Here is a 12,313-nt window from a genome sequence, read left to right as displayed (position 1 = left end):
TGAGTTTCAAAAATGATTCATACAAGTTGATTTATAAAGTAGCTTTACAGTCCAGGGAGCACTCGCAAAGACAGGAAAGTGTGAAGAGTGCTCATGAGGACTCCTAACAAGCTAGGAACTCTTAAAATGGGCTGCTGCTGGTCATGGATGGATGCATCAAGCTCACATATTCCAAAAAGGGGGAGAGGCATTCAAACATACATAATGGATTAAATCACAGTGCGGAGGTAGAGAGGGTCGGATGCCTGAGTATCTGAACCGGGAATCTGTATACCAATGCCAGTATAGATTGGCTGAATTTTCTTTTAATGTCGTCAAACTAGGTTAGCCGTCTCTCTCTGACTTTTTACTCTGCTTTTCATTTGGGTCAGCCCTCATCCCTAAGCACTCTTTTACATAAACAGCTTCAGCTGATTTGATTGGGAGCCCTTTTGATGTTTTGACCTGCCTTCTTTATCAAGTCCTCTCTGCATCTGTCAAGCTAACGAACTCTATTCAGCCCTTGTTTAAAGCACGAGGAGTTTGTTATTCCCTCCAGGCTTTGCACTTAGCATCATGATCATTACCCAAGGTCTCGGGGCAGTGTCAACATGAAACCTCATCCCCAATATAATTTGAGAGCTCTTTAGAAGTCTCTCCTCAAAGGGAAACAATGACACTGATGCATTTTGAGTGCCGAAGCACCTGCTAAGGAGGGAAACCCTTCACTTTGGAGACACTCAGTAAGGTTTATACGAGGCAGTTTCATAACTGGCTGCTTATAAAACAGCACAGAGGGGGCACGGAATCTGGTATTCATTAGTCATATATTTTCACCAAAATATATCTACATGTATTATTTCTATTAAAGATTAACTTGCTGATTGAGATCAAGAAGCATTCAAGAACATGTTAAGAGATTGTAGGGTTCCTACAGCTTCAGGCAAGTTACATTTAAGACCTTTTAGGACTTTTTTTATTGTCACTCCAATTGAAATTTAAGACCAATTTTACTAAAACACAAAATCAAGTTAAAAAAACAAACAAAAAAAAACCCCAAACAAAAACCAACATTAGTGATTTAGGACTCGGGAAAATTTTATTCAAATGTTTGTTGTGCCATTAAACATGACTTCTTTAGTCCTGTGAAAAATTAAATGATCTAAATCAAGTTTTGAAAAAAAATGTAATACTTTCTTCACATGGCAGAGACGAGAGTAGAACAGATCAAGGAAATACCTGGCGTTTGTTGTTTTCTTGGCAATTTGGTGTTTCTTAGTCTACATGTGGGATTTCCACTGCCTCAATTCCCATCGTGCCAAGTTTGAAAAACTTTCTGCATAATATACGCAGAGCCTGGTTGGCATCGCCTTGTACCGGTGTCAGATGAAATCTTTATCAAATAGCCAGTTTTCGTTGAATTTGCACGCATGTGGTCCAGGGTATGGTGACAGCTAACAGGCAGACAGGGGTTCCTCTGCTCAGAATCAAAATATGAGTGTTGTTGGTTCTGTTATCCTGACATTAATGTGAGAGGCATTTGGTAGATTACCTTAAAAAGATAGATTTTACCAATTATTTTTGAGAGTTTACAATGCAACGTCAGGAAAAAAAAAAAAAATCTTAGATGGATGAATACAATCCCTTTTGAGGCTTTTCTAAGGATCTGTAGAAACCCTGGATTAATGGGTAACCAGATCAACTTATGGTTTCAGTTTGTTTTGTGCTATGGCCCTCCTTGAAATTCTGAGTATCCCATAGAAGAAATTTGTCGGTGAAGATTCTCAGTCATCCAGGTCATGGTAATTGTAAGTGCTAATATCATAGGCAACTGGACTTGCTTGCGTTTCTTGAAGACGTTTCGCCTCTCATCCAAGAAGCTTCTTCAGGTCTAAATGACTGAAACAAAGTTGCAGGCTATAAACCCTGTGTGGGTGGGAACCCTTGCAGAGTCGTAGGGGTCACCACTCACATGGTAGCCAGGTGGGTCAACGACTCACATTGTGACCGTAACGACTCAGAAACTAAGAGCTCACGTGACCCCTACAACTCTTTAAGGGTTCCCACCCACAAAGGGTTTATAGCCTGCAACTTTGTACCAGTCATTTAGAACTGAAGAAGCTTCTTCAGTTCTAAGAGAGGCGAAATTTCTTCAAGAAACGCAAGCAAAAGTCCAGTTGCCTACGATATTAGCACTTACCATAGAAGAAATGTTTCCAGCCATATTTTGTTGAATTGATATTTGTATATTAACAATGAGTCACATGATTATATATTCATCAATCTCACTTCATCTTATAGAATAGCTGGTAAAGACAGTTGAGATTTAGCATCTTAAGAGCCCGATATTTCCATCAGGAGTTAGAGAGCACAAGGTTCACCTAACTGGGCATATGGTTGGACAGAGAAATGGAAACTTGTCACCGTTGGAATCGGCTGTAACCAAGAAAACTGGTGTAAATTCAAGCCGCACAGCTGCTGATCCTCATGAAGTAGCTTTGATGGAACTTTTGCAATCACCTAAAAGGCCCTGAAAACCTATTTTCTCAATCGGCTTCTCACTATGATTGATTGGGTGCTACATGAAGACAATTTTCTGCCAAATTTACAACGGTTTGGGTTATTTCACATGAGAGATTTCTGTATTTGTGTTTTGGCTTTTCTTACTGGTTTAAAGTGGGGAGTGCCAGTTAGAAAAGGCACCAATCACTGTAGGAACATTTGAATCAAAATGTGATGCCTGATATGGGGTTGTTTGTTTATATTGCAGGGCCACTGTCAATCAGATCTGCTCAAATTTGTCGGGTTTCTGAGTGTCAAACTCTTAATAAATAATATCTAAAGAGGGCTCTTTTTCTTTGATGTTTCTTATTTAGTCATGACTTTTAGAGAGATACTTTTACTATTTGAAAGCTGCTTTTTTAACCTACTATATCTGATGCTAAAAGGAAAGTCTTTTGGCGGAGTATCACTTTAAATATTAAACCCTTGCGACACAAAGTCAGGCAACTCCTGCAGAAAGATGCAGTGAATAAATAACGGTGTGATATTGCATCACTAGCACAGAGGTCCACCTTTGCTGATAAAAGCTCATTCTTCCCATTGCAGATGACAACTCTGCCAAATTGCATGTCATTTTGCATACATCCAGCAGAATAAATACCTCATCCTAACAACACTCACTCAGCCTCCATACCTATGACACAATTCATCTTTATTTGGTGCAATAGAAATTTGTTTATTCGGCCTTCACTGCTACTGTAAAGCTGTTATCAGTTTGTGTGGTGTTTGTGTGTCTGAATCTGTTTCTATGGCTGCCGCTTCGCTTGTAGCTGCTGTTCTTGTAGCTCCTGGTGTGTCTCTATGTCGCTGCTGTTTACTTCCCTGTATACAAAGATCTGCCACTGTGTCGAGCGGCCCCGTTGACAGGTAACAATGCCACTGGCTGAGGGGGGTCCCCACAGAACCGCGAGTCCTTTAGGAACAGAGCCTAGAATAGTGCTGCCATGGGGTTTACTGGACCCCATTACGAGGAACACAAACACGCAGCAGCAGCCCAATAACACTTTAGCCGCCTGTCAGAAATCTGACATATATTCAGATCTAATTGCAGATAAACAAAACCTTTTGTGTTTTTTTAATTGTCAGTGGAACTGCATTAACTAAGGGAGAGGAAACAACATGTCTGTGGGCGCACATGAAGCAGCTTAATAAAAACAAAGAGGAAAAGGTTGTCTGAATCTCGTGGAAAGACTTCCTTATCACCGCAGAGCTAATATTGACTGTTACCAGGATGTACGAGCTAATTATGCATTTTTGCTTTTCTTAACTCACATGAACCCAGTCTCCATCTACTCTGTGGTGTTAGAATAAAAATTCTAAGATGTAGAGCACAACATGACCTCTGCTTTATATGAATCCATTCCTCTCTGCCATATTCTCAGGTAGCTTTGGGTATTTTGTACAAATATGACGAAGATGTGTACTCAAACTCCCCTGATGCTCTTCGCAAGAGAGAAAATGGAACACACGTCTTGCTACCTAGACTTGCGAAATAACAGCTGGGATGCAATATAGACTGAAATGAAGGGTGTTTCTTGTTCACCTTGAATCTTGGCTCAGATCCCACATACAAACAAAAAAAAAAAAAACAGCAGAGACAAAAACTCGGTAGAAGTATAGTCCATATGCTCATGCATAATCATAATGCTCAATATCCTAATCTAAGAGATTATCGTAAAATCGAACAGTGACAAGGACACAGAAGTATTCCCATTATGGTAGTGCTGTGTATTATCTCGAAATAATCTTGCCGCATTCTGAGCTTAATGACTTGTGCAAAAGAGCCAAAAAGTCAAGGGCAGATGGAATCACGTTTAACCTAACGCTGGAGCTGATCTTGATGTGATATCTGATATCTGAACTGTAAATCTGTCAATGTGAGATTCCTGCAGAACGGGACGCCCTAAAGACTGACACCAAAACATGCGCCTCTGGGGAAAAAAGCTGTTGTAGCAGCTTTTTGTGTGTCACACGATCTCACAAATGTTGTGATATTAGCACAGAAACTCAAATGCAGACAGATGTCGTGGACCCAGGGATGTGAGAAAAAACAAATAAAGTCAGATAGTTATCACATGTTTCCATGTGAAGCTTTGGATTTGATTCTTAACTAATTAATTAAACTAGCTAAAGTTTTGGGGAAAAGTTTCCTAATGATTAAGTAAGTAAAGCTTAAATAAATTCCCATCCTTATTAGTAAGAGTATGCATGTGTGAGAAGGCTAACACATTTTATTTGACATTTGAACTAATATAAGAGCATGAAAAGAAAATAAATATTCAAACTATAATCATCAGTTTCTATTTGGTGTATAAGCATTACAGGTCATGCCTTAAACTCCAGTGGTGAGTAAATAGCAAATTAATTTGAACAAATAAATTATGTGTTAGTTGGAATTTTATGTTTTTGATGCATAACATATGTGAACTTGAGCTTTCTCTATCATTTTAAAACCTTATTAATTCACATTCTCATATATTTGCATCCCCATATCTGTAACGTAACTGGTTATCATGGAACTGATAGGAACAATGGGTCTCAAACAGTGCGTATGCTTAAATCTGAGCTTGAGCAGTGCTACAAACGTTTTATGCATGAATCCAGGACTCATCAGTGTTTTTATACCTGGTTTAGAAGTGCCTCGGACCATGCATACGCACAAATGATGAATATGTGGCATCTTTTGACTAAATGCACATTCATTTTAAATAGACAACATTTATCGTTAATTTACTAATGCACTGGCCAAATGTGTAAAATAACTACAAAAGTGACGCCCTTTCATCCTCAACAATTATTGTCATTATTCAAATATTTGTCTATAAATCTCAGTGGGTAACAGGGTATGTAAAAGACTCTGATTTTCCTCCAAGCAGCTGTTAAGTTGGCATATCTAGCCTTGCTTGAAGATATTGCAGTCGGTGCCTTCAGAGGGGAGCGCATCTTTGGAGACCGACACATTTGAAGAGAGTGACAAACGGCTTATCAGCAGTTTCTGACTGCCAAGATATTTACAGACGCTTGCTGATGGCCCATCACTGGTGTGTCAGGGCCTTAAAATCTGTGCAGAAACAACTTCACCATTGGTAAATGCTAAATGCTAAATGGACCTGCACTTGTATGGCGCCTTTCTAGTCTTCTGGCCACTCAAAGCGCTTTTTATACGGATGAGTCACATGCACCAATTCACACACACGCTCACACACTGGTGGCTGAGGCTACCATACAAGGTGCCACCTGCTACTCAGTTTTTAACACACTCACACACACCGATGGAAGAGCCACCAGGAGCAAATTGGGGTTCAGTATCTTGCTCAAGGATACTACGACATGCAGGCTGGAGGAACCGGGGATTGAACTCTTGATCTTCCAATTAGTGCACGACCCCTTCTACCTCTGAGCCACAGCCGCTCCTTTGTCCATGATAGATCTTTAGGCAAACATATTTCCTTATATAGAGAAAAGGCAGCATGGCGGTATGCTGATTAAGGGCGACTCTGATTCATAACATGCACGGTGCTATGAACAAAATTGACCAGTGCACACGTGTCATGATTCAGATGGTCATTTTGCATGCACACTTATTTTATGTGCAGAGTAAGAACATTTTTATGCACACATAAGTGAATGAGGCCCAATATCCACAATTTTCCTTTAAAGCCATGGTGGAAGTAATCTTGATGTGAAGCAATAAAAATGAAGTAGGCAATCACTTTTCTTTTTCAGTAATCCCAGTGTGTTTGCATATTTCATCCTTAACAACACTTTAGGAGACATGATTAACATTGTGTCAGAGGCACCAGCACTTACGTCTAACATCTTTGAAATAGATGGTCTGTCTGTTGGGGTTGAGCAGCTGGATAACGGAGTCGTCGTTGTTCTTCACTCTGCAGCTGATGGTGGCTGTTTCCCCCTCGACCACTGACACGTTGTCGGTCGCCAGGTTCTGACCTTCGACTTCACATGAAATACAGACAGTAAAAATGAAATTTCAGACGGGAGGCGAGCATTCCTGTCTGGATATTTACAGCCTTTCAAATATTTATGTTTCTTACAACAGGGACTGCATGTAAACACATGCACAGTGTAAAGATACGTGAATAGGCCGCGTAGATTGTTTGGTTGCAGCCATAATCCTTTTAATATAAGAGCCATGTGCAATGTTTGTCACTATTGATCTCCCCCAGCTCAGAGTGGGCCCTGTGAGTCAGTGCCAGATGGGCTGTAAGCTCTGCTGCCCACGAAGGTAGGGAGAGAGGAGAGGGTAGGAAGCAAAAGAGACAAAGAGTGTAAAAAAGTGGCAAGTAGTAGATATGGGCTGGGTGGAGGAGGGGAGGAGGAGAGGGGGAGTTAAACAGAGAGAGAAGAGAGAGAGATGAGCCGGGCTGGATGCTGTTTATGGTTGAGCTTTATCAGAGCCCTCCATCTGAGGTTCCATGTGACCAATGTGCGCTCCGTGTGCTCAGCTGTTCTGTATCTTGAGGAATAAAAGTGCTGTAAGCATCTGAGTCACTCTCTGTACACTGGCATTGTTGCCACAGACAGGCCCTGGACCTTGTCATCGTAACTTACACCTCACACACCAAACCCCCACACAAAAAGCCTGGCTTTGTTTCCCCACCGTCTTCCAAGAGAAAGGGGAAGGGAATCAAAAGTCACCTTGTGCTATATTTATCTGGCAGGAGCCAAAAAAGCGTAAGGAGAATGGTGAATACGTTTTAATGCCTCAGATTCACACCAGCGGAGGAACAACACTCCCAGCCACAGCCCCAAGAAAACATCAAAAGCACATTTGCATGCCCGAGTTGTCAGACACCTCTATTGCATTCTGACATTTACAAAGTGGAGGAGAAAAAACACCTGCATTTTCAGATAGTGATAATGGGAATAGACAGCCAAACTAACATGATTCAAAATGAACTCTGTGAATGCGGCAAGCAATAAGAAATTAACCTCCTGTGGAGAAAAAGCTCCTCAGACCTGTCTGATGCAATAACCTACCCATTTCATTCCACTCCGCTGCCAGGGATCGGGTTCAGGACAAAGGGAATGTAATGGGTAAAAACAGACACAGATTATGTCCAAAAGTACACACTGCAGCCAATTTGAGGTTTGTAATGCAGTTTATATATACTACATGTTAATGAGCGCTGACATAATCTAATATTAAATTGTGAGAAAGGATGCAGACATGAACCAAATTAAAAGAGCACAGCAGAAGGTGATAGTTTATGATTCTGGTCCAGTGTTTACTGTGGACACAGGAGTATTTCCTAACAGCCACTAGGGGCAGAAAGGCCAACAGCGAATGACTGAATAGACAAGGGAGAATATAAATAAAAGCGGATGGAAGGGTGGAACATGCTGCATATCGTGTCTGAAATATAATGTAAAATGCTCCTCTGCAGAAACTCTCAAATTCTCCCTGTTTATATTCATATTGACTTGTTGATGCAACAGTATCAGGAACACAGCACAGGCACATCGAGTAGGTAAATTAGTGATGATGGAATTATGCCAAAACTTTTATCAAACAATAACACTTGGATGATTTTGCAAAACCCCAGGCAGCGTCCAGTGTCAGTGTTAGATGTGCATGGCATTTAAAATACATCAGAGGAAGATTCCAGTCATGGCACATAAACCTTCAAGCAAATTAACTTTAAAAGAATAGTTCAACATTTCTTGCAGCAAGTTATGGGAAGATCAATGCCACTTTCATATCAGTCTGTTTAAATATAAGGGTACAGCCAGCAGCCTGTTGGTTTAGCTGGTTGGCTTAGCTAGCTGGCTAAGCTAATTTTTGCTGGCCCTCCATAAAAAAGGCAATGCAGCCTTGTGTTCAGCCTATTTCTCAAACGGGCTGTTCTCTTTTTACACTTCTTTTCTTTTTGTACAAACTGAAGAAATCTGATTTAATGACCTTCAGAGGCGATAGTAGGAGGAGTTTGTTGGACAAGTCAGGCTAGCTGTTTCCCCCTCCTAAGCTAAACTAAGCTAAGCTAAGCTAACCAGCTGCTTGCACAGCTGTATATTTACCATACAGACATAGGAGTGATATTGATCTTCTTTTTTAACTCTCAGTAAGAAGGAAACATTTCCCAAAATGTTCAGCTATTCCTTTAGAGCAAACTTATTCATAGCCCATGGGTCATGTCCGACCCAGAGGCAACATCCAAGTGGTCCAGCATACATAAATCTGGTATAGGAATGACAAAATACATAAATTACATACAGTGTCTGGAAGTAGCTAACAAGTGAGCCAACAAGTGAGGCATCGGTAGATCATTTCAAGTATATGCTAGATGATATGGTTGTTTTACAGTGTTGCTGCTTTGGTTGACTGACAGACACGATTTCCTACTGTTTTTATTGTTGTTGTTGTATCTTGTATCTGTATCTGTCCTTTATGGCAGACTCTACTCTTAATTATTTAACTTTTTCGTCTTTTTACTATTTTTTATTGCTGTTTGTAATACTCGATAGACACTGCTGCTACTTATTTGTTTTTATGGACTTTTTGTCATCACTTTATTGCAATTATACATTTGTATCCTTCCAGCCCATTGAATGTGAACTCAGGGCAAAGAGCGTAATGCTCAGTCAATTTTCCCTGAATAAACAATGGTTGATGATCTTGCTTCTTTTTTTTTATCTCTGTTGAGTTACACATGCGCAGTACGAATTGGGAAGGATTTACAGATGGATACAGCGACACCACCAGTCATATCATTCACAAATCGTTTTGTCATGTGATGCAATTCCGACCACTTTTGCAGTCGAATGGTCCAAAAAATACATCCTATGTGTTTCCTAAACACTTTTTTCTTGACCTCGTTGAAAAATATGAGGTGTGTTTGTTTGACTGGGAGTGAAATATTGGTAGAGTGTGTTGTTATTGCCAATTGTTATGGTTCTGTGCATTGATAGCATTGATAGCTCTTTTCTATTCTACATTTTGTGATAAGCCTGGATCAGATATGTGATCAAAAATATACTATTTGTTTTAAAAGTGAAAGGATAACATTGCTGTTTTTTTTTATGACATTTATTTGCATTTGTTTGAAATTTACCAAAAGCTAAGAAAAATGTTATGAACAGGCTGCTGAAAATGTCTCTCCCATCTACATGTACTGGTTTAAAAATCCGTCCAGATTGAATTTGTAATTGAGTAGCCTTGCTTTAAGGTATTATTAAGGTAAGGCAACTAAATTTACATTTAAGGTTAGGGGAAGGTTGTGGTTACGGTTAATAACACAAATATTTGCAGGTCTGTGACAGGACATGATCTCCACTCACATGCATCCACTACCCTGACTTCCACACCCCTACTGTAATAAGCTCAGCTACATATAATGCACAATATTTCCTATATTAGCATTGGATGTAAATTCTGATCTACTTAAGGTCAAAATCAGTATCCTGTTCTTGTGGGCTTTACAGGGAGTGATGGGGAAAGACAGACAAAAGCACAAACAAACTGAGCTATGTTATTAATACACATGCTAGACTTTAATAAAAGGCATTAAAGTCACATCATAATAATTAATCTTTTTCTCCTGAATCATATCAGGGAGCAACGTGGCAGGTACTTGATTGTGAACCACTTATTTGGTGAATGAATTTAGGAATAAGAAGACGGAGTGATTAGTTACTTCCCCACATAAAAAAAACAAATAAGGAGAGAGATGATCATGGGCACCAAATCAAAATAATCTTCATGTGGAGAGCTGGAGTGTGTACATTTGTAATGTTATCAAGTGTGCTGGAGCTCCTCTGCACATGTACTAAGTGCTGCACAAGATGAGGCGAAAGCAATGTGAAGTGTTTTGATGTCTATTTTATTTCATCGCTGTAAAAGTAATATATTTGGCAGTCAAAACAGCAACATAGAGCAGCCTCAAAGCAAGGTTATTCTGCTCCCAATCTGTTGGACTGAGAGAAAGGGAATGCGATAGATAAATTCTCCATAAGGTTTAGCAGCCCCAAGCAAGGTTGGTCCCCCTCCAATATCCTAGCCTAGGCTCATCTCCAATTCAAAACACACATAAATAACGTCGCTGTGATTAGCAATCCCATCAAAGTGAAAACAGGCCACTTTGTGGAACATGGAGGGTTTCTGCAATTGGAGTAAACATTTTCAATTGCCTCGGCATCCTGGTCATGATTGGGTGCAAATGAGGAGAGGCAGTCATTAATTCTTGGTGGTGGGTGGGGATGGAGGGGGAGTGGGCAGAGGCATGGCACAGATGACTGGCTGATAAATTCACACTCATTCCAGCAGCTGTCTGGAAGAGTAAAGTGCCTGTATCTCTACACATGGCTGCCCTCCTGTTCCTGCATCACAACATACTGAATGAAACAGTCAGAGGAAAATACAGACCTTCAAAAGTCTGTGCACTCTCTGAGGGGATGTACAATCTGGCATCAAGTGTCTGGCATGGAGGCTCGCCTCATCAGCCGTCCTCAAAATGCAAAACAGCAACCCCCCCCCCCCACCCCCCCCCCCCCCCCAAACAATTTTAACAAAACTTGACGAAATCAGGAAATATTAGCAGACCGGCTCCTCCAGCAGAAGTTCGGAGACAGGCACCTTTGAATCAAGCTGGCACTCCTCTTTGAACTTTTCTCTCTTGTTTTCACATCAAAAGACATGAAAGGGGTAGCAGGACAGCCAACCCCCAATTCCTCTCCCTTGAGTCACCGCTGTCTGCAGCAGTCGTGTCCTTTCGAGGAACATCCACGACTATAGCCAGTCATTAACAATAAAAGTTTCTCCCTCTCCTTCTCTGATGCCTGCTTTTCACTGTTGCGTGTCTTTATCCAGCTCAGTCATTAAACCCTGATCCTCATGATGAAATGCTGTTTTAAGGATGTTCACAAGTAAGAAGGCTTCTGTCTCAGGGTATAATTAGCGCAGTGCCATTTCTCCCAGACCCTTTGCATGGGAAGGTTTCAAAAATTTCATACCCACTAATTTGACCATCTTTTTATTTTTTTTTTCTACCAAAGCCGAGCTCTCTTAAAATCTCAGTGGAGCCGATTGTATAATGATGAGACAACTTGAAAATAAGACTGTTCAACCTGAAAAAAATCAACAACTGAAATATAAAAAGGTGTGTGTGTCATTTTTCTGATATTAATGAAATCACTGATACACTGTTATGATTGAGTGCCACTTTTTAAAGGGGCATCCATTATAAGGGGTTTACAATTCCGAGCTGAATCATTTACTAAAGCTTTATAGAGCAGTTTTAAGCCGTGTTCACCAGCCAGTGAGATTTTCACAACCTGACAACCCATAATAGTCCTATTGGTGACCTATAACTGATCTATAAAAGACAGTAAATCATTTATTAACCATTATAATGAATTACCTACAATTTATAAACCCCTTCACATTAGGTGCCTTTTTGGAAATTTGTATTCAGAACAACAAACGCTCCCTTTTAAATGTTTTACTTGATTACATTAAGAAAAATCCCATGTTTCTTGCCCACATTTATTCCTGACTAATGTAATAAAATAAAAATATTTTAGAGCAGTGCTTTAAAGTGTCCTTGGGATGCAGAAATCACATTTTTAGTTGTAGCACTGATCATTAATTAGAAAGTGGTACCAACACTTGCAGTGTGTAAATTTTCTTCTTCTTTCTTTGGCCCCAATTTGGCTTTCCTAATACCAGCTAAAACCAGATAATTAGTGTCAATACTTCACAGTAACCTCACACCATGTTAGACAGAAAATGACATAAAGAGCTGAGGTGTTAGTT

General features: G+C 40.2%; 1 protein-coding gene across 3 annotated transcripts in view; it reads right to left on the bottom strand.

The window, feature by feature from the left end:
• The window catches only part of cadm1b (cell adhesion molecule 1b), a 190,775-nt gene that overhangs the window by 41,905 nt on the left and 136,557 nt on the right, over positions 1–12,313 (bottom strand). For all 3 annotated transcript variants that reach the window (XM_078167019.1, XM_033632038.2, XM_033632039.2), the window contains one exon: positions 6,352–6,498. In XM_078167019.1, the coding sequence (XP_078023145.1) occupies positions 6,352–6,498 (147 nt within the window). The remainder of the gene's footprint in view (positions 1–6,351; positions 6,499–12,313) is intronic.

The sequence above is a fragment of the Epinephelus lanceolatus genome, chromosome 4, assembly GCF_041903045.1.
Source record: "Epinephelus lanceolatus isolate andai-2023 chromosome 4, ASM4190304v1, whole genome shotgun sequence".
NCBI classification, from domain to species: domain Eukaryota; kingdom Metazoa; phylum Chordata; class Actinopteri; order Perciformes; family Serranidae; genus Epinephelus; species Epinephelus lanceolatus.
This window is presented reverse-complemented; position numbering and strand designations above follow the sequence as displayed.